Raw genomic sequence first — 20,445 nt, 5'->3', positions numbered from 1 at the left:
ATGGAACCACGGTATGAAATTGATGGCGGTTTATGTAGGGTTGTGGTCTACTGCATGGGGGAGGGGTAGCATAGCTCCTCCAGGAAATAACCCTCAGGGCTGATTACATCTGAGCCTGGCAGCTCCACCCCCGGGCTGGTTTGCATACACTGGGGCAAGCTGGCTTTGCCAGAGAGTAGGAGACAAGGGCTAGTAAACCAGGGACCAGACCTTGGCAAGGCTGTAGGCATCCACTGAGCACTGACAAATTCAGCGCTGGAAACCAGAGCAGCTCATATATTGTTCAAGATGGGTGTTGAACTTGTAAGAATGTGTTTAGTGTTTAGACTCTATCAACTGCTTGTAAGTTGCTGCCTGCATTAATCTTACTTGTAATGTCTGTATCCTGTGCTACAAGGTAACATAAGGTTTGCTTCATATAACTGTAAAAAGTGCCTGCTCTGAACGTGTGAGTCCAGGCAGGAAAAGTGGTTCCTCTGCCCACCCAGAACTATCAAGACTAAACGGGCCATTCTGGAACATCACAACACAAAGGCTGGCTTAATGACCCTCTTACAGCAGCCAAGGTGCCATGCATAGGTGCCAACTCCGGGGGTGCTCCGGGGCTGGAGAACCCACAGGGAAAAATTGGTGGTTGCTCTGCACCCACTGGCAGCCAAGTGCCCCGGCCCAGCTCACCTCACCTTCGCCTCCTCCCCTGAGCACACCGCATTCCCGCCTCTCCTCCCGGCGCTTGCGGCCGTGAAACAGCTGTTTCGCGGCCTAACAAGCTGTGGGAGGGAGGGGGGAGGAGTGGGAACGCAGCACGCTCAGGGGAGGAGGTGGGCAAGAGGCAGGGCTGGGGCGAGGATTTGGGGAAGGGGTCCAATGGGGCAGGGAGGGGGTGGAGTTGGGCCCAGGACTTTGGGGAAGGGGTTGGAATGGGAGTGGGGCAGGGGCGGAGCCGGCGCCAGAAGTTGACGCCATTGGTGCCATGTGCAAGAGATCACGTCCCACCAGCTTGAATCTGAAGAGGGAAATAAAGATAGCGGACATGAATATTTTTTATCTCTTTGCTGTTTGAACGCTTACAAGGGCTGGAGCTAAGAAACAAAAAGCAGAGATTCCCAGCCCTAAAAGACATTCAGTGCTGACAGACTGCTCCATCTCTGTTACCTCTAGAAACTATAGACTGAACTCATTTGGGTAAAGATGTTGCCTGCTTTAACCTGTAAATAAACCTTTATTTCTTTTTCATAGTTAATAAATCCTTAATTAGTTTGTTATAGGATAGGCTACCAGCGTTGTCTTTGGTTTGAGATCTAAGGTACAAATTGACCCGGAATAAGTGACTGGTCTCTTCGGAGTGGGAACCACCTGAACATTTTGTGGTTTTTGGTGTCAATGACCATTTATAACATTTATAACCCAGGGGCTCCCCTGGGTGGCAAGACAGGCCGGCGTGCCCACGGGGACTGTCTGGGACTCCGGTAAGACGGTTACAGTGATGCAGGAGTTCACACACCGCCAGGTCTGCCCTGAGGTTGGCATTGGCCCCCCCAGACAGCTCGAACTGACACGCCCGAGATCTGCGGGGCCCCCCCATCCATGGGGCTCAGAGCTCCACTGTCCCCCTGCCCCACGGCAGGGAACTGCGGGGTCCCCCCCCATCCATGGGGCTCAGAGCTCCACTGTCCCCCTGCCCCACGGCGGGGAACTGCGGGGTCCCCCCCATCCATGGGGCTCAGAGCTCCAGTGTCCCCCTGCCCCGCGCGGGGAACTGCGGGGTCCCCCCCCCATCCATGGGGCTCAGAGCTCCAGTGTCCCCCTGCCCCACGCGGGGAACTGCGGGGTCCCCCCATCCATGGGGCTCAGAGCTCCACTGTCCCCCTGCCCCGCGGCGGGGAACTGCGGGGTCCCCCCCCATCCATGGGGCTCAGAGCTCCAGTGTCCCCCTGCCCCGCGGCGGGGTCCCCCCATCCATGGGGCTCAGAGCGCCACTGTCCCCCTGCCCCGCGGCGGGGTCCCCCCCCATCCATGGGGCTCAGAGCTCCACTGTCCCCCTGCCCCGCGGCGGGGAACTGCGGGGTCCCCCCCCATCCATGGGGCTCAGAAGGTAAAGGTGGGGGGGTGGCATTGTATGTCAATAGTGAATTAAGCTGTAAAGAAATAATAGTGGATGGAATTGATAACACGGAGTCCATCTGGGCGATACTCAAGCTGGGTAAAAGGACTACTAGAGCCTCTCCGGGGATAGTGCTTGGGGTGTGCTATAGACCGCCGGGATCGACCCAGGATATGGATAAGGAACTATTTAATGTGTTAAGGGAGGTAAATACTAATAGAAACTGTGTAATTATGGGGGACTTTAACTTCCCAGATATAGATTGGGGAACAAACGCTAGTAGCAATAATAGGGCTCAGATGTTCCTAGATGTGCTTGCTGATCAATTCCTTTATCAAGTGGTAGCTGAGCCGACGAGGGGGGAGGCCATTGTAGATTTGATTCTGGTAAGTAGTGAGGACCTTGTTGAGGAAGTGGTAGTGGGGGACAACTTGGGCTCCAGTGATCATGAGCTAATTCGGTTTAAACTAAATGGAAGGACTACCAGAATTAAGTCAAAGACTAGGGTTTATAATTTTAAAAAGGCCAATTTTAACAAATTAAGGGGACTGGTAAGGGAAGTGGATTGGGCAAACGTATTAAGGGATCTAAAGGCAGAAGAAGCCTGGGATTACTTTAAATTAAAGATGCATGAGCTGTCGGAGGCCTGTATCCCCAAAAAGGGAAAAAGATTACTAAGCAAGAGATTTAGACCTAGCTGGATGAGCGACCGACTCAAAGGGGCGATTAGGAAAAAACAGAAAGCGTACAAAGAGTGGAAGAGGGGAGGGATCAGTAAGGAAACTTACCTTAGTGAAGTCAGAGAATGTAGAGATAGAGTGAGAAAGGCCAAAGGCCGGGAAGAGTTGGACTTAGCGAGGGGAATTAAAAGCAATAGTAAGAAGTTTTACAGCCATATAAATAGGAAGAAAGCAAAGAAAGAAGAAGTGGGACCGCTGAAGACTATAGCCGGAGAGGAGATTAAAGATAATCTAGGCATGGCGCAATATCTCAATGAATATTTTGCATCGGTGTTTAATGAGGCCAATGAAGGTATTAGGGATACTAGCACCGTTACAGAGGGGCATACAGGATGGGGGATTACCGCATCCGAGGTAGAAACAAAACTAGTACGCCTTAATGGGACTAAGTCGGGTGGACCGGACGATCTTCATCCGAGAATATTGAAGGAATTGGCGCGGGAAATAGCAGGCCCATTAGCGACTATATTTAATGAATCTGTAAACTCGGGGGTGGTCCCGTTAGACTGGAGAATAGCCAATGTGGTTCCTATTTTCAAGAAAGGGAAAAAAAGTGACCCGGGTAACTATAGGCCTGTTAGTTTAACATCTGTAGTGTGCAAGGTGCTGGAGAACATTCTGAAAGAGAAACTAGTTGAGGACCTTGAGGTTAATGGCAAATGCGATAAACTACAGCATGGTTTTACGAAGGGCAGATCGTGCCAAACGAATCTGATCTCCTTCTTTGAGAGAGTAACTGATTTATTAGATAAAGGAAATGCGGTGGACCTAATATACCTGGATTTCAGTAAAGCGTTTGATACAGTACCCCATGAGGAATTATTGGTTAAAATGAAAAACATGGGGATCGATATGAAAATCCAGAGGTGGATAAGGAATTGGTTAATGGGGAGAAAGCAGCGGGTCGTATTAAAGGGTGAATTATCGGGTTGGAGGGAGGTTACTAGTGGAGTGCCTCAAGGTTCGGTTTTGGGACCCATTTTATTTAATCTATTTATAACTGACCTCGGGACCGATTGCAAGAGTGGGCTGATAAAGTTTGCGGATGATACGAAGGTGGGAGGAGTTGCAAACTCGGAGGAGGATAGGGATATTCTGCAGGGAGACTTGAATGAGCTTGTGAATTGGAGTGTCAGAAATAGGATGAAATTTAATAGTGAAAAGTGTAAGGTGATGCACTTGGGGATGACTAATAAAAATTTTAGTTACAAGATGGGGACGCATTGGTTAGAAGTAACGGAAGAGGAGAAGGACCTAGGGGTCCTTGTGGACCGCAGGATGACTATGAGTCGACAATGCGACGTGGCGGTGAAAAAAGCCAATGCGGTCTTGGGATGTATTAGGCGAGGTATATCTAGTAGGGATAGGGAGGTCCTGCTTCCGTTGTATACGGCGCTGGTGAGACCTCATTTGGAGTACTGTGTGCAGTTCTGGTCTCCAATGTTTAAAAAAGATGAACTCAAACTGGAACGGGTGCAGAGAAGGGCGACTAAGATGATCAGAGGAATGGAAAACCTGTCGTATGAAAAGAGATTAGAGGAGCTTGGGTTGTTTAGTCTGACAAAGCGAAGGCTGAGGGGGGATATGATTGCTATCTTCAAATATATCAGAGGGGTTAATACAAGGGAGGGAGAAGAATTATTCCAGCTTAGTACTAATGTGGACACGAGAACGAATGGATACAAACTGGCCGGGGGGAAGTTCAGGCTTGAAATTAGATGAAGGTTTCTGACCGTCAGAGGGGTGAAATATTGGAACGGCCTTCCGAGGGAAACGGTGGGGGCGACGGACCTGTCTGGTTTTAAGATTAAGTTGGATAAGTTTATGGAGGGAATGGTTTAATGGTAAAACATAGTAGCCAAGGAAAACCAAGCAATGGTACATGAATAGCATAATGGCCAACAAGGGTCAGGCTAGAGACTCTTGCCTACATGCTCGGGGTATTACTGATCGCCATATTTGGGGTCGGGAAGGAATTTTCCTCCAGGGTAGATTGGCTGAGCCTCTGGAGGTTTTTCGCCTTCCTCCGCAGCATGGGGCAGGGATCACTAGCAGGAGGGTCTCTGCCGATTGAAGTCACTAAAACACAGGACTGGGGACTTCAACGGCAGAGTCCAGGGAAGGGTCTTGTAGCCTGCAGCATGCAGGGGGTCAGACCAGATGATCATAATGGTCCCTTCTGACCTTAAAGTCTATGAGTCTATGAGTCTATGAGCTCCAGTGTCCCCCTGCCCCGCGGCGGGGTCCCCCCATCCATGGGGCTCAGAGATGCGGGGAGCGGCGGGGTCCCCCATTGCCCACAGCTCGCTGCCCCCGGGGCTGAGCTCCCGCTCCCGGGGGTCTTTGGCCGCCGCCGCCCCGGCACAAGCCGCGGGCCCGACACGGGCGGGGAGGGGGCGGGGGCGGGACAGGCCGGCTGGTGCCGCGTGTGCCCGGGGAGGGGCGTCGGGGGGGGGGTCTCATAGCTACGGCGGCCGGGGCGGACCCGCTCCCGCAATTCCCGAGTCCCGCAGCCCGGCGCGGGGCTGAGCAGGAGCGGGTGGGGGGGCAGGGAGGGTCCCAGGGTCTGTGCCCAGCTCGGGACCCCCTCGGGACCGCGGCGCTATTCCCCGCCCGCCCGAGGGGGGCGCCCGGCCGCTCTGTCCCGCCCGGCGCGTCTCGCTGGTTCCGCCGCCGCCACGGGCCCAAGTCTCGTGACCGGAAGCGGAAGTCCGGGGCCGGCGGCGCGATGGCGGCGGAGGGGGACGTGGAGCTGGAGCTGGAGACGGAGCCGAACGGGGCCGGGGGCGGGGCGGACGGGGCCGGGGGGCGGCCGGCGGAGAAGCCCCGGAAACATGACAGCGGCGCCGCGGACCTGGAGCGGGTCACGGACTATGCGGAGGAGAAGGAGATTCAGAGCTCGAACCTGGAGACGGTGCGGGCGGGCGGGCGGGGGCGGGGCGAGTGGGTGAGAGGGGGCGGGGCGTGTGGCGGGAGGGGCGGGGCGAGTGGGTGAGAGGGGGCGGGGCGTGTGGTGAGAGGGGCGGGGCGTGTGGGGGGGGGGGCCCAGGTGAGGGGCTCGCTCAGAATAGATTCAGAAGCTGAAGCCGGCGCTGGCGGAAGACGCTGGAGGGCAGATGCTGAGGGGGGTTGGGGCCATGGGCCCCCGAGCAGTCTGGGGCTCTTCCCCCCCCCAACCAGCAGTGGCCTGAGAGTCCAGCACTAGAGGCCACAGCGTGGGGCTCGTGGGACTCTGGGGGTGTGTTGGGAAGACGACCAGCTTGGCCTGATAGTGTATGGTGACGTGACTGTGCTGCCTTCCTGGGCTGTGGGCAGATGTCTTCCTCTGTATGCTGGAGGTAACCTTCCCTGCTTCTTCTGCCCAGGCCATGTCGGTGATTGGAGACCGAAGATCCAGAGAGCAGAAAGCAAAACAAGAGAGGTAAGTGCTCCCTGCACCTCTTGTCCCTTTCTAGCATAGAGCTTTGAGATGCAATCTCCATGCTCTAGTCTGGGGCCAGTGCAGCCACAGATTAAACATCAGCCTTATTTGTTGTTGTAGGTTAGAATAGCTTCTTTGGAGTTGAAGCTCAGACAGTTCTGGCCCATGCCAAGCCAGGGCTTTCAGTTCCTGAGCTATTCAGTCCAGTAATAGATGACATGGCTTTGCCCATACAGAATCTTCTGGAGGCCTAGGGCAGCGTTCTTCGAAGTGCGGGTCGTGACCTCGTACTGGGTCGTGGCATGTAAGGCACTGGGTCGCTCTGGTTAGCACCGCTGACTGGGGCATTAAAAGTCCAGTCAGTGGTGCTGCCCAGCTACTTGTTCTGACACTGCACTGCGCCCTGCAAGCAGCCAACAGCAGGTCCGGCTTCCAGGCAGGGGGTTCCTGGGGCTCCGCGTGCTGCCCCCGCCTCGAGCAATGGCTCCACACGGCCAATGGGAGCTGGGGAGTGGGCGGTGCCTGCGGGCGAGAGCCACGTGGAGCCGTTTGTGCACCTCCACCTAGGAACTGGACCTGCTGCTCGCCGCTTCAGGCGCAGTGCAGTCTGCGATGCCAGGACAGGCGGGAAGCCTGTCTCTGCACCCTGGCTGCGCCACTGACCGGGAGCCGTCGGAGGTAAGTCCGTGCCCCAGCCCAGAGCCCTGACCCCATCCTGCACCCCAAGCCCCTCATCCCTGGCCCCAGCCCAGAGCCCTGCACCCCTGCCCCAGCCCAGAGCCCCCTCCCACACCCTGAACCCCTCATTCCTGGCCCCACCCTGTAGCCCTCACCCCTGCACCCCAACCCTCTGGCTCAGCCGTGAGCCCCTCCCACACCCCAAACCCCTCATCCCCAGCTTCGCTGGGTCATGGGCATCAACAATTTTCTTCAACTGGATCCCCAGAAAAAAAGTTTAAAAACCACTGACTTAGGGGACCAGGGTAGTTTTTCTGGTTAAACTTCCTGCCTGTCCAAGTCCAGTCTCAGGACTTGTGGCTTTATGCTTTGGCAAGGAGTTGCTGCAAGCTTTCTGATTGTACAGGTCTGTCGCATCTTACACGCATTTAACATGCGCGATTTCAACTTTACGCGGTCGGCAAAAACAAAAAAAGAGAAAAACAACAGTTTTAATACTATACCTGTAGTGTGGGCGATTTTGCCCGCCATTGAACTCAATGGGGTTTTGGCTATATGCGGTTTTTGCTTTACGCGCTAACCGCGGAAAGGAACCCCCGCGTAAGATGAGACAGACCTGTACTTTACAGTTGTGACTGAGTTGGTCTGGAAAAGGGGTCTGGAGCCTGTTGGTGCTTTATGTTCTGATTCCTTTTGTTACAGGGAAAAAGAACTGGCAAAAGTTACAATCAAGAAAGAAGATTTGGAACTGATTGTGAGTATGGAGGGCAGGGTGGATTTGTTTTAAATCACTAGTCAGGAAGACTCGATTTAATCATGGATTTCTACATACAAGTGCATTCTTGTTGGTTGTTATAACCTTAATACATATTCTTCACAGCTCAGAGATAGATGAGACCCAAACTGGGTCTCTTTTATGGCCTGCTGCCATTATAGGTTTTCCCTTCTAGTTGACAGAATGGGATGGTAGATCTCAAATCAATGAAAGCTATACTCAGAAAGACCTCAAGACTTCTGGAATATGCTGCTCAAACAGTTTCACTTTTGTTTCTACTGCCTGTCCCTCCCTTCTCACATTTATCTCCAGACTTCTTCTCCTTGTCCAGATCTATTCCGCCCCCAACAATAATCTATTCATTGAACTTTTTGAAACTTTGCACTTTTAGAGAGATAAGGGATTGACTCTGTGTACACGAATTTGCAGAGGGACAATAGGGTTGAGGTCTGTTATTTCTCACCTCTATATATTATTTATTTAAAAACATTGTTGCTGTTAACAAGCATGTTAACTCTGGATATACAAATCCACAGTTTGAGAACTGCAAAACTAAGCATCTCTGATGGTATCTTCTAGACTGAGCATAATCTATACAGAAGCCCCTGGAACTCCATAAGATGTGGTCCCTAATCCATGAACTATTGGAACTCATTTACAAAACTTTTCTTAAAGATTACATGAATATATTGTCTCATACTATAGAATTAGAATTTATAATCCCTATTCTATGCTGAGATATCTTTGAGCTATAATGTATCTTAATTAAAACTATCCTTAAATACGTTTTTTCCTCAAAAAGCATTTTATCAAAAAAATCTTTTTTTTTAATCATTGATTTTTATCCACCCTGCTTTGCTGTATTGCACTGTAGTAAGCCAGGAACAGTAGCTGGACTCTGCAGCAGCTGTGTAACTCGTACTCGGTTGAGGCCTCAGTAATGCGGGAGTACCGAGCCTTAATTGAGTCCAGCCCTTTTCTTGTGTGATGTCTGCTGTTGTGCAGCGTCTTTTATCTCTGCTCCCTTCCCTGCAGATGAATGAGATGGAGATCTCTCGGGCAGCTGCAGAGCGTAGTCTGCGAGAGCATATGGGGAACGTGGTGGAGGCTCTAATCACCCTCACCAACTAACCACATTCCAACTGGACCACTTTGTGCTTTGAGAAGGGAACGAGGGAGGAAGACTCTTGTTGGAACTTCATGTCTTTGTGCGGTCACCCCTGCCGTGTGCACTGCCTTCCCAATAACTCTTTGAGAGAGTGATATTGGTCAGATGCTACATGTATTAACTTATTGAAATAAAGACATCCGTAACCTTCTGGGGACACAGTTTATAAAGCAGCTATGAATGCGCCCTGAGAACCCTGAAAGAGTGCTACCACCCACCTGTTGTGGAAAGCTTTGACCACAGTGCTCTTTGTGTAGATGGCAGGCTACTCACACAACGGAGTCACAAGGGGCTCTGCTGTGCTAGTAATGGATATGGTGTCAGACGTGAGACACATTGGATTTGGCCTGTAAAGCTCACCATGGTGGTGAGTACAGAGCTGAGGGAGCATTTTTTGCATGAAGCATTCACTTAAACCTTCGTCAGAGAACAAGGGCTGAGCTCTCAAAAGGGAGAGATGGGGTAACGTTCCCACCCCTGCTGAATGGTTCTTTGATATTAACTTTATTCCCTTCTGCCATTATATTGCTCCATCACCCCCAAGTCTGTTTCTCTCCCTGCTGTTCACAGGCTTGAGGTCTAGCTGCTATGGCCTTTCTAGTTCTTAATCAGAGCTCCACTGGCTTCAGTCTTCCCTCCGTTAAGCCCAGCAGTCTTACTTTATATTATCTTCCTGTTTTGTCAGCTCCTAAAATCACATGGTCTGAGGGCAAAGACCTTCTAAAGCTTCTATATTCACAGTGCTAGAAGCCCTGCAGTGCTTTGCATGTAACATGTCTGGGTTAACTGAAGGGCTGGTTCTGGCTGAATCAGCCTGCCCATGGTTTCAAGGCCTCATAGGGCCAGAACACGGGCTGCTTTATAGGGCCACAGCTCCCTACTGAAGCCCAGGGGCAAGCCTGGTTGTTACAAAGCGTGAGGTAAGCAGTCCTGGCAGCAGGGCCTTGTCTCTCAAAGGCAGTGTAGAGTTGAAGGGCTGGAGAGAACACTAGCTTCAACTTGTGCCCTGTTAGGGGCTGTGTGTTCCCCCAAGCGCTGAATAGCTGCTGGAGGGGCAGGGCATCCCTTCAGTCTCCATCTGTGGCCAAGAATGGATCGTGGGGAATGTGTGTTTATTGCCTGCACTGATAGCTTGGTGTGGACTGGGGCTCTAACAGCCTAACAGTGCAAGGCTGGGGCACCGGCACAGAACACCCCCCAAGGGTGAGCAGAAACAGTGCTGGGATACACAGCTGCAGGAGGCAGGGCCCAAGGGAACTGCTGCTAAGTCACCTCCTGCCTCAAAGCCAGAATTCCATCCACCTCACAGCACAACTGTGCCCTGCACCTCCTGTGAGCTGAGGCCTGAGTTGAGTTATGCAAACCCATAGCACAGAGAGAAAGGAGAGTGCCCTGGTTCAGCCACCAGCATGCCCCTCCCACCCCCAAAGAGTGATAGCAATGCCAGTCTTGTGAGAAAACAGCTTTTAATCAAAACTCAAATCTTGTGCCTTGGGGGCCTGGAAGAGCCCCAGACCCTATGGTACAGGTAGGGGAGCCTAGAGCCAAGCAGAGGGCTCGGCGAAAGAGGCTTCAAAGCCCCTCTGAGATAGGGCAGAGGAGACTGTTACAGCTGTTCCAGAAAACAAAAGGGAACTGCCTTCCCAACTGGAGATGGGGTGTTGTGCAGAGGTGGGGAGATGCTTTGGAACAGACTGTAGGAGCCTGCTGCTAATTTCAAGGGAACTGGGGGTTTGCTGCCCCCTGGCAGTGGGAATCTGGAAAGCTGTCTAGTCCTGTGGGGCTGGTGGGGGCGAAAGACATTCGGCGCTGGGTCTGGCTGGCCTAGCAAGGATGGACTTTTCCTCTAATTCCAATTGAGCCTGGTGGAAAGTCTGTGCAGCCCCGCCCAGGTCACCAGGCAGGGTGGTGAGAGCTCAGTGCTGGAGCACACAATGCAACACTCAGCTCAACAAATGGAGAGTAGAAGGAATTGGCCAAAACAGGCACACTTTATGCCCCAACACACTCGCAAGATTTCTGGCAGGGTTAGGACCCGTGGCAGACAAGTGCCTTTCCGCCCTGCTGTCGGCAGCATGACACTGTCCTGGGCACTCCCTTAGGTAGTTTTCCGCTTCTTAGCCGATGGTCTCTCAAAGACATCCCGCACGCCAGCTGCCTTCTGCTTAAAGAACTTGGTGTTCTGTGCACTTTCCTGACCCCAGGCAGAGTCGAAGGAGGTTGTGTCCTGATCCACCAGGTGTGTGTACTTGGTCCGCCCAGAGCGCCCAAAGTTTTTGACCTAGGGAGAAAAAAATTGTGAGCTGCAACCCCCCCTGCAAGCAGGACCTACAGCACCCTCAGAGTACAAGGCACCAGTGCTCCACTGTGGACCAGGCCTCCATGTCACCCCACAGTACAGGTACCCTCTAAGACCCTGCTAGCTGAGAACCCACCCCACCTCCATGAGCCCATCTCCAGCACACATACCTGCATGACTTTGGGCAGGATGGTCTTGTTGAAGTGATCCTCCAGCGTGGGGGCACTGAAGTCTCTCTTGTACACTTCCTCATCTTCATCCTAGGGAGGGATGGACATGCAGAAGAGTCATTTAGAGTAAGCCCCCAGGGAAACCAGGTAGGGACACTCTGCACAAACAGCATAGTTCGAAGAGTCCTGTTAACAGCACTATAGATTCCCTGCTCATGTCAGAATCACAGACATTGGAGACAAGGCTTGTGTCCCATCTAGTCCATCTCCAGGGTCTAGAACATGATTAGTCTTAACAGTCCATATTTCACGGCTTTATTAAGACCAGTGGCAAATACACCAAGGAAAGAACCTCCCATCTCATTTGTTTCTTGTAGCTTTTAGGCACTTTCCAAACATACTACAACCCTCCTGCCCCTGGGGAGCTGACACTAGGTTAGAGGGAAGGGCGACAGCATAAGGGGAGAGTCCTGGGCTACACAAGACAAAATGTAAGGGGGTGTGCAAGGGGCTCACCTTTCAGATTCCAAGGTCCTTATTTCCCTCTGAATTTGTCTAGCTTCAACCTCCAGCCATTGGACCATGTTATATTTTTTGCTGCTAGCCTGAGGCGCCCATTGGTAAACATTTGTTCCCCAGGTAGGTACTATGATCAAGTCACCCCTTAACCGTCTCTTTGTTAAACCAGATAGACTCAAGAAGCTCAATCTATCACTATAAGGCAGGTTTTCTAATCCTGTAATCACTCTCACAGCTCTTCTCTGACCCCTCCTCAATTTATCCACAGCTCCCTTGGGGCTTTGTGGATGAGCTCAGGAAGGGCAGTGTGTGCAGCCAGCAGAAGCAGGGGATTGTTTATGACAAGGGCAGATGAGGCAGAAGTCACAAAACAACAGGCCACTTGATTCTGCCTCTGACAGCTGTGACAAGCTTGCCTAGGATCCAGTAAAAGAAGGGCACCAGTGGAGGGATTCGGAGGGGACAGCATGCGTAGAACAGACAAGGCAAAGGATTCTGGCACCAACACTTTGTGAGGCAGCGTGGGAAGACTCTCACTGCAGCAAGATGGGAAGTGATGAGGGCCTCAAGGAGAGCTTGAGTTGTAAAGGTAGAAACTAAAAAGGGCAGACTCTAGAGATGTTGTGGAGGAAACAGCAACAAGATCTGGATGTGTGGGACATGGAGGAGAAACAAATCAGCCCAGGTTATGGGCCTGAATACCAGAGAAAAGGGCTGGGTTGACCATGACAGGGAAAGGGGGAATGGAGAGGATTTGGGCCATATGAGATCAAATAGCGATGAGACATCCAGGTAGATCTGTCAGTCATTACCAGAGAGGTATTAGTGGATGCATGAGAACAACCCCAAGGAGGTCAAGTGACAATCAGTTTCACTGTCAGGAAGCTTCCTGGCGTTCGGCCTACATCTCCCTTTGTTTAATGTAACCTCACCTTCAGTCAAGCCCGAATCACACCACATACTCTTAGGGATTCACACTCCTCAAACACAGCAGACTCATCTTGCTCTCCTGACACCACACCCCCCTTCAGTGGCTGTGTTGCCACTATACAGCTGTAGCCCTTGTAATCTTTCCTTTAATCCTTCCCCTGAGGCATCCAGAACAGAACGCACTGTTCCAGGTGTGGGAGCCACAGAGCAGGGCTTCACTCACCATGAAGAAGGCCCCCCGGTGGTAGTACTTCTGCAGGAATTTGTATTTGCCCTTCACTGCCTTGTTGGTGATGACCTTGCCATTGGCACGGAGCTCAGCACGGCGCTCCTCCTCCGTCAGGTTCCGCATGCGCTCAATCTCAGCCTTCTCCTTTTCCAGTCTGTGCAGGAGGCACAAAGCCCGTTAGAGACAGCCCTACTCTCACCATGCCCTCTGCTCTGCCCAGAGGACAGAAAGCTTGTCCCAATCACATCCCTGGCCAGAGACTGCAGCTCTAGGAAGCAATTCAACCCACTAAATTCCAGGGGCACGCACCAAATGCCCTGTCCCTCCAGGAGCTAAGATGGGGTGACCTCTGCTCTGCCTTAGGCTGCAGTGGCTGAACAGAGCAGGAAATGGGGAGGGGAAGATGCCCCCTGGTGGCTGCTGTCTTCTGGGTCAGGGACTAGAGACATTCAAGCCCAAACCCAGGCTGCGGCAGCACTTACGCCTCTCGCTCCTCGCGGTCCCGTTTGATGCGCTTCAGTTCACGCACTTTCCAGGACTCGTACTCCTCCTCATCATTCTCGTCGTCAGTATCGAGCGCTTCCAGCGCAGCCAGCGATCGCTTGTTCTCCTCCAGCTCCTTCTTAGTCTCCTCCTCCACAATCTGCAGAGGGGACCAAGCTGCCAACTGAGCCTGCTGCAGCAGACCAACCCTCTCACCCAGATATGCTGTCCCACTGGACAGGCCCCCATTACCTTGAGTGTGTACTTCCGCCTCTCCTCCGCCAGCCGCTTTGCCTCCTGCTCCAACTCCTTCTGTTTCACTGCCTCTGCCTCTCGTTCCTGGACTGTAACTCGATCCTTCCTGGAACAGAGGGGCCATCACAGGCTTCTTTCCCCCTCTCACCGCACCTTACCCAGCCCTCTCCAAGTCCCACCCCAGCACTGGCTATTTCACTCTCTCTGGAGTCAGTGTCTGCCCCCGGGATCCGCACCTGTCTGGTGCTGCTTCAGGCCCCGCTGCCTTAGCAGCTTCCTGAGTGGCCTCTCGCACCCCCAGCTCTGTTGTGGGGAGAGAACCATTTCCTGTGGTACTCTGCACCTCACTGGCAATCCCCCTATCACCACTGAGTGGCACCTACCCAAAAGTAACAGCTAGTACCATGAAGAGACTCTGAGCCCATCCAGCTTGTGTACACTGCAGGGTCAGACGCAACTGACAGAGCTAAAAACAACAGCTGCCTGGAATCGATCACTCCCAGACACTCAATTCCACAGACACATGCTGCCTATCTGTGCCAAGCCAGCACCTGACCTGCAGATAGAACCTGAGGTGCTATTAGCACACGCACCAGTTGCTTTCTGAGCTACAGGATAATGAACATGAGGACGCTTCTCTGTGCACCAGCTGACCCTTCGCATTTTCCATCTAGGCTGGCACTCTGCCCTCCTCCAGGTGGGAGCAATCCCCACCCCCACAACAGCAAGGTACGCCACCTACTTGCGGATAAAGACAGGTTTGAGCCGTGGCTCCGTTTCATCCTCACTGTCTGTGTACTCCTCATACTCAGACTCGGATTCAGACTCCTCGCCAGACCTGCCTTCGTCCTCCACTTCCATCACCTCCATCTCCTCATTCTTCCTCTCCTGGGCTCGCTGGCGCATCATCCCACGACGACGCTCAATCTCCTAATTGAGGCACACACCAAACCCAAAGGGAGTCAACGGAACTGCTGACCTTCCATTCACCCCCAGGTCTCTTGCAAAGGGGTGGGGGAGGATGTTTGCCCCAGGCAGGGCCAAGAGGGGCAGAGGCCCCAAGTCCATTCTAACTCCTTCCCGCAGTGGGTGAAATGGATGGAATTTACTGGCGTTAACAGCACCGATTCCTTGTTGCACAGAGGCCACACACTGATCCACTGCTCTGCATACCTCACCATGCAAACCAAAGGGGGCTTCAGCCAATGTTCCCTCCCCACAGCAGTGAGACACCAATCCATAAGAGCTGTCATACTGGACCAGACCAGTATCCGGTCACTGACAGTGGCCCGTCCCAGAGCTCCAGGGAGAGTGTGCAGAACAGGGCAGCTTTGGAGAGATACACCCAATCTTCCCCAATAGTTTCTAGCAGTCAGAGATTTCAGGTCACCTTGAGCAAGGGGTTGCAGCCCCGACCATCTTGGCTAATAGCCATTGATAGATCTGTCCTCCAGGAACTTATCTAGGTTTTGTTTTTTAACCCAATTTTACTTTTGACCTTCACAACATCCCATGGCAACAAGTTCCACAGATTGCCTGTGCATTGTGTGAAAAAGTATTTCCTGTTGTATTAAATGTTCTGCCTATTAATGTAATAAGGCATTTGTGTTATGTGAAAGGGTAAATAATGCTTCTCTAATCACGTCCTCCACACCAGTCATGATTTCTATCATCTCCCTCCTTAGTCATCTCTTTTCTAAGCTGAGCAGCCCTAATCTCTTTAGTCGCCACTTGATCATCTTTGTTGCCCGTCTAAGAACCTTTTCCAGTTGAACTATAGCCTGAGATGGGCAACCAGAATTGTCGACAGTATGCATGGTGTGAGCGTACCATGGATTTATATAGTGGCATTAGGATATTTTCTGTCTTATTATCCATCCTTTTCCTAATAGTCCCTGTGTTACTGACCATGGCTGTGTACTGAGATGAAGTTTTCAGAGAACTGGTCTCGACGACTCAAAGTTCTTGAGCGGTAACAGCTAATTTAAAGCTCATCATTATACATGTGTAGTTAGAATTATTTTTTCCAATGTGCATTACACTGTGCACTGAACTGTTGAATTTCTTCTGCCAGTTTGTTGCCCACTCACCCAGTTTTTTGAGGTCCCTTTGTAACTCTTTGCAGTCAACTTTGGACTTATTTATTTTGAATAATTCTGTATCATCTGAAAACTTTTCCACTTCACTGTTCATTCCTTTTTCAGATTATTAATGAATATATCAAACTGCACACAACCCAGTATTGGGGTCCCCATTATTTACCTCTCTCCACTGTGAAAACTGACCATTTATTCCTACCTTTGTTTCCTATCTTTTAATCAGTTACTGATCCAGGAGAGGACCTTCCCTCTCATCCCATGTAACCCAAAGGGCAAGTCGAAACCATCTGCAGACCGACTCTTAACCTCTTTCAGATTCGTCCAGGTATTAACCAGTCCCACCTGCCCATGGATCTGGTACTGCCCTGAGCTGCAGGAGGCTGGACCCCGCCCTGTGGGAACTCAGCTGAGAGAGCCTGGGGAACTGGTGCTTGCAGCATGTTTCCATGGCTTGGCACATACCTCATCGTCAATCTCTTCTTCCTCCTCCTCGCTGGTATCCTCCCGTTCCATGCGCCAGGCATCTCCCTCCACCTCCGAGTCACTTTCTCCAACTACTTCTGGCTCGACAATTTTGCGGTGCCTTGCGAGTCTATGCACAGACACCAGAGTTAATCTTTCACAGCAATTCAACTGCCCTAAAGCAGTGACCATAGGCCGCAGCCCATCGAAATGCTCTGGGGCTCTTCCAGCTGAAGTCTCCACACACACATTCTCAACCCATTCCAGCCCCAATGACCCTGTCCTAACCCCACTGTTATAGCCCCAAGAATCACAGCAAAGAGGTATCTCAGCATGCCAAGCTGAACACGTGTGTTAATCTCAAATACTCAAGTAACTAAAAAATGTGGCTAGACCCACCAGTGTCCTAAATATAATCAGACTGTAGCAATCATAGCTCTTATGTACAGGCTGCTACAGTACAAACCATGGATTAGTCTCCTTGACAGTCTGAGCACCTGGGCTGCAGGCAGAGCTATAGCAGCAAAGTTTGGAAAAAGTAACATTTCTTCTCGGAAGGTTGGTTTACATGGTGCCATTGAAGATCCAGTAGCTGGATTGCTCAGGGACAGACACTTCTGTTCATCCCACTGTAGAAAATGCAGCTTCCACTGGGATCCTGCTTCTTTAGCAATTATAAAGATTGAGGCAACGCTAGAACTGACCCAGCTACTCCTCATAGATATGAATTACTGACTTGAGGTGAATTAAATAAACGTTACTCACTGCACCTAACTGAGATAGACAGATAACATGGCATCCCCCTATCTCCATACAAGAATGTTCTCCTGTTTTATAGATTTTGCTTTCCTCCCCATGTAAAGACCTTAAGGAGCTAGCTGTACTATTTATGGTCACTTTCAGAACTTGTGGACTAACTGCACTAGCCTAAATAATTCTTTAGAGGTGTGACAATGCATAGAGCTGCTTTTCCTTCCTATATCCCTCTAGTTAAGATGTGGGGAATATATAAAAGGGACACGCCAAAAAGTTACACACCTGAAAAATGCATCCCTACAACTGACTCAAGCAAAGTCTAGTTACCATAACAAAAAGTTGAGCGAAAATCTTTAATTTCCATATATTTCTTCATATTTTCAGTTTGTTTACACAATGTCTTGGACAGCACTCCGGGAGAGTCAGCTCCAAAGGCTAGGTCTTTCACAAAGAGAAACTACTGAAAACATAACAAAGGTGACTATAAAGCCACAGCTGTCAGGGTATCTCAGGGGCAGGTTGGCCTGACAGTACTTGCTGTGTCTCTCTCTTTGACTAAGGCTGGGTCTACACTACCCGCCTGAATCGGCGGGTAGAAATCGACCTCACGGGGATTGATTTATCGCGTCCAATCCCCGAATCGACGCTCTTACTCCACCAGTGGAGGTGGGAGTAAGTGCCGTCGACGGGAAGCCGCAGGGGTTGATTTTGCCGCCGTCCCTACAGTGGGGTAAGTCGGCTGCGATATGTTGAATTCAGCTACGCTAGTCGCATAGCTGAATTTGCGTATCTTAAATCGCCCCCCCCCCCCCCCGTAGTGTAGATGTAGCCTAAGGCAGGGCTGTCATGGGCAGGAGCTCACCTCTCCTCCACATCCTCGTTAATGCGGTTCTGCAAGCGCCGCAGACGGGGGTCACTAGCTGAATCTTCCTCCTGCTCCTCTAGCTCCAACTCCTGCTCCTTCGCCTTCTTAATGAACTGGAACTCCTCATCCTCCTCGTCCGAGGACTCCATGGGCGCATAGTCTGGCCGCTTCCCCGACACATAGCGCTTCACCTTCACCTTCTCCATGGAGATCTCACCTGCAAGGAGAGAAGGGGATGGGTTACTACAGACCTGAACTTCTCACCGCCCCAGTACCCCAGGACAAACCGGGCACAGCTCCCAAGAAACCAGAGCAACCAGCCCCGGGGAAAACCTGCCCAGCCCAGGCCACCCCCAGGCCCGGGCCCATCCCTACAGGACTCGCCCCCCCCCAGGCCCGGGCCCAGTCCCCCGGCGAGACCCGCCCCCCCCCCAGGCCCGGGCCCAGTCCCCCGGCGAGACCCGCCCCCCCCAGGCCCGGGCCGGCCGCGCCAGGCAGAGGGAGCGGAGTCTCCGCGCCCCGCCCGCTCTCACCCTTCTCGTTGCGGACGGGCACGGCCCCCGCCGTGGACTGGATCGGCGGCTGCTTCATCAGGGCGCTGGGGACCGACATGGCGGCAGCTTCTGCCAGAACACGGGACTCGCCGACACCGGGAACAGACTCTCCCGACCGTGAGCCCCGGAAACGGAACCACCCTCTCACTGGGTCGCCGCCAAGACCCGGAACCGGAAACTAGTTTAGCTCTCAGACTCGCACTGACCGGAACTGCGTCAGAACGGGTCCGGGAGGAGGGATAGAGTTTCCGGAAGCAGATGATAGGCTGTCCAGCCCGCGCAGCGGGGAATTGTGGGAAGGTGGCGTTGGACACAGTGCCCGTCGCGTCGCCGCTGCCGCCGCCTGCGCTCTCCCCACCCCGGGGCGTCCCGTGGAGCTCGGCAACGCCCCCTCCGCGCCGGACACGGCCCGGGGCCGCCCCGCGCCTCAGCCGGGAGCCCGGCCCTGGCCCCGCGTGCGGCCGGTGCAGCCCCCGCCGGGGGTCGGAGCGCGGGGCTGGGGCAGCGGCAGCGGCAGCGGGGCGGGCCCGGGAGGGAGCAGCGGCCAGTCCGCGCTGGGAGCTGGGGCAGCCGCGGCAGCGCCGAGGCTCGTGGGGCCCCTGGGAGCCCCGTGCTGAGAGGGGCGCACACGGGGGGTTCCCTGCCTGCCCCACGGAGCCGGGGCGGGCCCGGGGGGGAGCAGCGGCGTTTGCTCCCGGAGGGGGCCTGGCCCGGTGCTCTCGGGTTGGGAGGCTGCCCAGGGAGGGGACGTGGGGCAGAAGGCAGCCATGGGGAATTGGGGGCTGGAGGGGCAAAGGGGGCAGGGTGGGTGAGATCTGAGCCAGGCCTAGGCGGAGTAAGAAGTTGTAACGGGACAGGGGAGGGATAGCTCAGTGATGTGAGCATTGGCCTGCTAAACCCAGGGTGTAGAGCTCAATCCTTGAGGGGGCCACTTAAGGATTTGAGGATTGGTCCTGCTTTGAGCAGGGGGTTGGACTAGATACCTCCTGAGGGCCCTTCCAACCCTGGCATTCTATTCTGTGATAAACTCTATTCTAGACGAGGTGTAGGGGCGTGGGAGTGAGGGAGGCTGTAGTGCAGGGAGAACTTGAACAAGGGAGGAAAGGGCAGCGTGCTGTGGAGGACAGCAATGGGATTCAGGCATGGGGGGGGTGACGATGGAGAGTAAAGAGTTTGGTGGGAGAAAAGAGCAGGAGTTCAGTTTTGATCTCCAGGAGCATGAGTCACATCCCTGCGGTGAGCGCCAGGTCTTGGTCCCTTCCTACTTGGGCAGTGGAAGAACCTGATTGCCCTGCGCTAGCCTGCACCAGCCACAGGAAGTGAGAGGCAGGAGAGTGGTGCATCTCATCTCTGTTTGGAATGTTGTGAGCTCCACTGGACAGGGACCATTTGTGCACCTGAGAACTGAGGGCGACTCACCAAATCTGTCCTCATGCCAGGATGGGGGCTAGCCATGCCCTCAAAGCAGGGGAGGAAGTGATTGCCCCTCAGATGCCCAGTGTCCAATACCAGAGCTGAGCCAGCAGCACCAGGCTGGGGTGGCCATGAACTTTGGGGCTGTTCCATAAGACTCATCAGCCTGGATGTTAAATTGCTGAGCACTCAGAGCCTTGAAGTCTCCAATACCTCCATGGCGAGGAGCTCCCATAGGATGCCCAGTGCAGTGAGGTGAGCCATATACTGTATTACAGTCTGCTGGGCATCGAGACCTGCCTTTGGGTGGCGCTAACACCGTGGACATGCAATCCTCCTTGCCCATTCATGCTGCACGTAGTACCCTGCTGCCACACAGCCAGGTGTCAATAATATATACTAAGCTGCTTCCAGAGACAGCCATGATGGGATGGGCCTTGTGTCAATCAATGGGACCCTCGGCCCCGACACTCCCATTCTGGCTACTAATTAAAGGTGAAGCCAATGGAATGGCCAATCACTCCA

The 20,445-nt window shown here is 53.0% G+C and overlaps 2 protein-coding genes across 2 annotated transcripts; one reads left to right on the top strand and one right to left on the bottom strand.

Annotated features, from left to right (window-relative positions):
* Positions 1–5,557: 5,557 nt before the first annotated feature.
* HYPK (huntingtin interacting protein K) lies at positions 5,558–9,037 on the top strand. The gene is made up of 4 exons (XM_034784144.1): positions 5,558–5,758; positions 6,210–6,265; positions 7,646–7,697; positions 8,754–9,037. Exons 1-4 carry the CDS (start codon positions 5,573–5,575, stop codon positions 8,847–8,849), a joined length of 390 nt encoding a protein of 129 aa, XP_034640035.1. The 5' UTR covers positions 5,558–5,572; the 3' UTR covers positions 8,850–9,037.
* Positions 9,038–10,335: 1,298 nt separating this feature from the next.
* MFAP1 (microfibril associated protein 1) lies at positions 10,336–18,681 on the bottom strand. The gene is made up of 9 exons (XM_034784143.1): positions 18,487–18,681; positions 17,951–18,170; positions 16,333–16,462; positions 14,514–14,701; positions 13,769–13,877; positions 13,516–13,676; positions 13,028–13,187; positions 11,356–11,445; positions 10,336–11,167 (listed from the first exon to the last, which is right to left on the bottom strand). Exons 1-9 carry the CDS (start codon positions 18,563–18,565, stop codon positions 10,985–10,987), a joined length of 1,320 nt encoding a protein of 439 aa, XP_034640034.1. The 5' UTR covers positions 18,566–18,681; the 3' UTR covers positions 10,336–10,984.
* Positions 18,682–20,445: the final 1,764 nt, after the last annotated feature.

Source organism: Trachemys scripta, chromosome 10 (assembly GCF_013100865.1).
Source record: "Trachemys scripta elegans isolate TJP31775 chromosome 10, CAS_Tse_1.0, whole genome shotgun sequence".
In the NCBI taxonomy this organism is placed as follows: Eukaryota; Metazoa; Chordata; order Testudines; family Emydidae; genus Trachemys; species Trachemys scripta.
The sequence above is the reverse complement of the archived record's forward strand: the minus strand, read 5'-3'. Positions and strand labels throughout refer to the sequence as shown.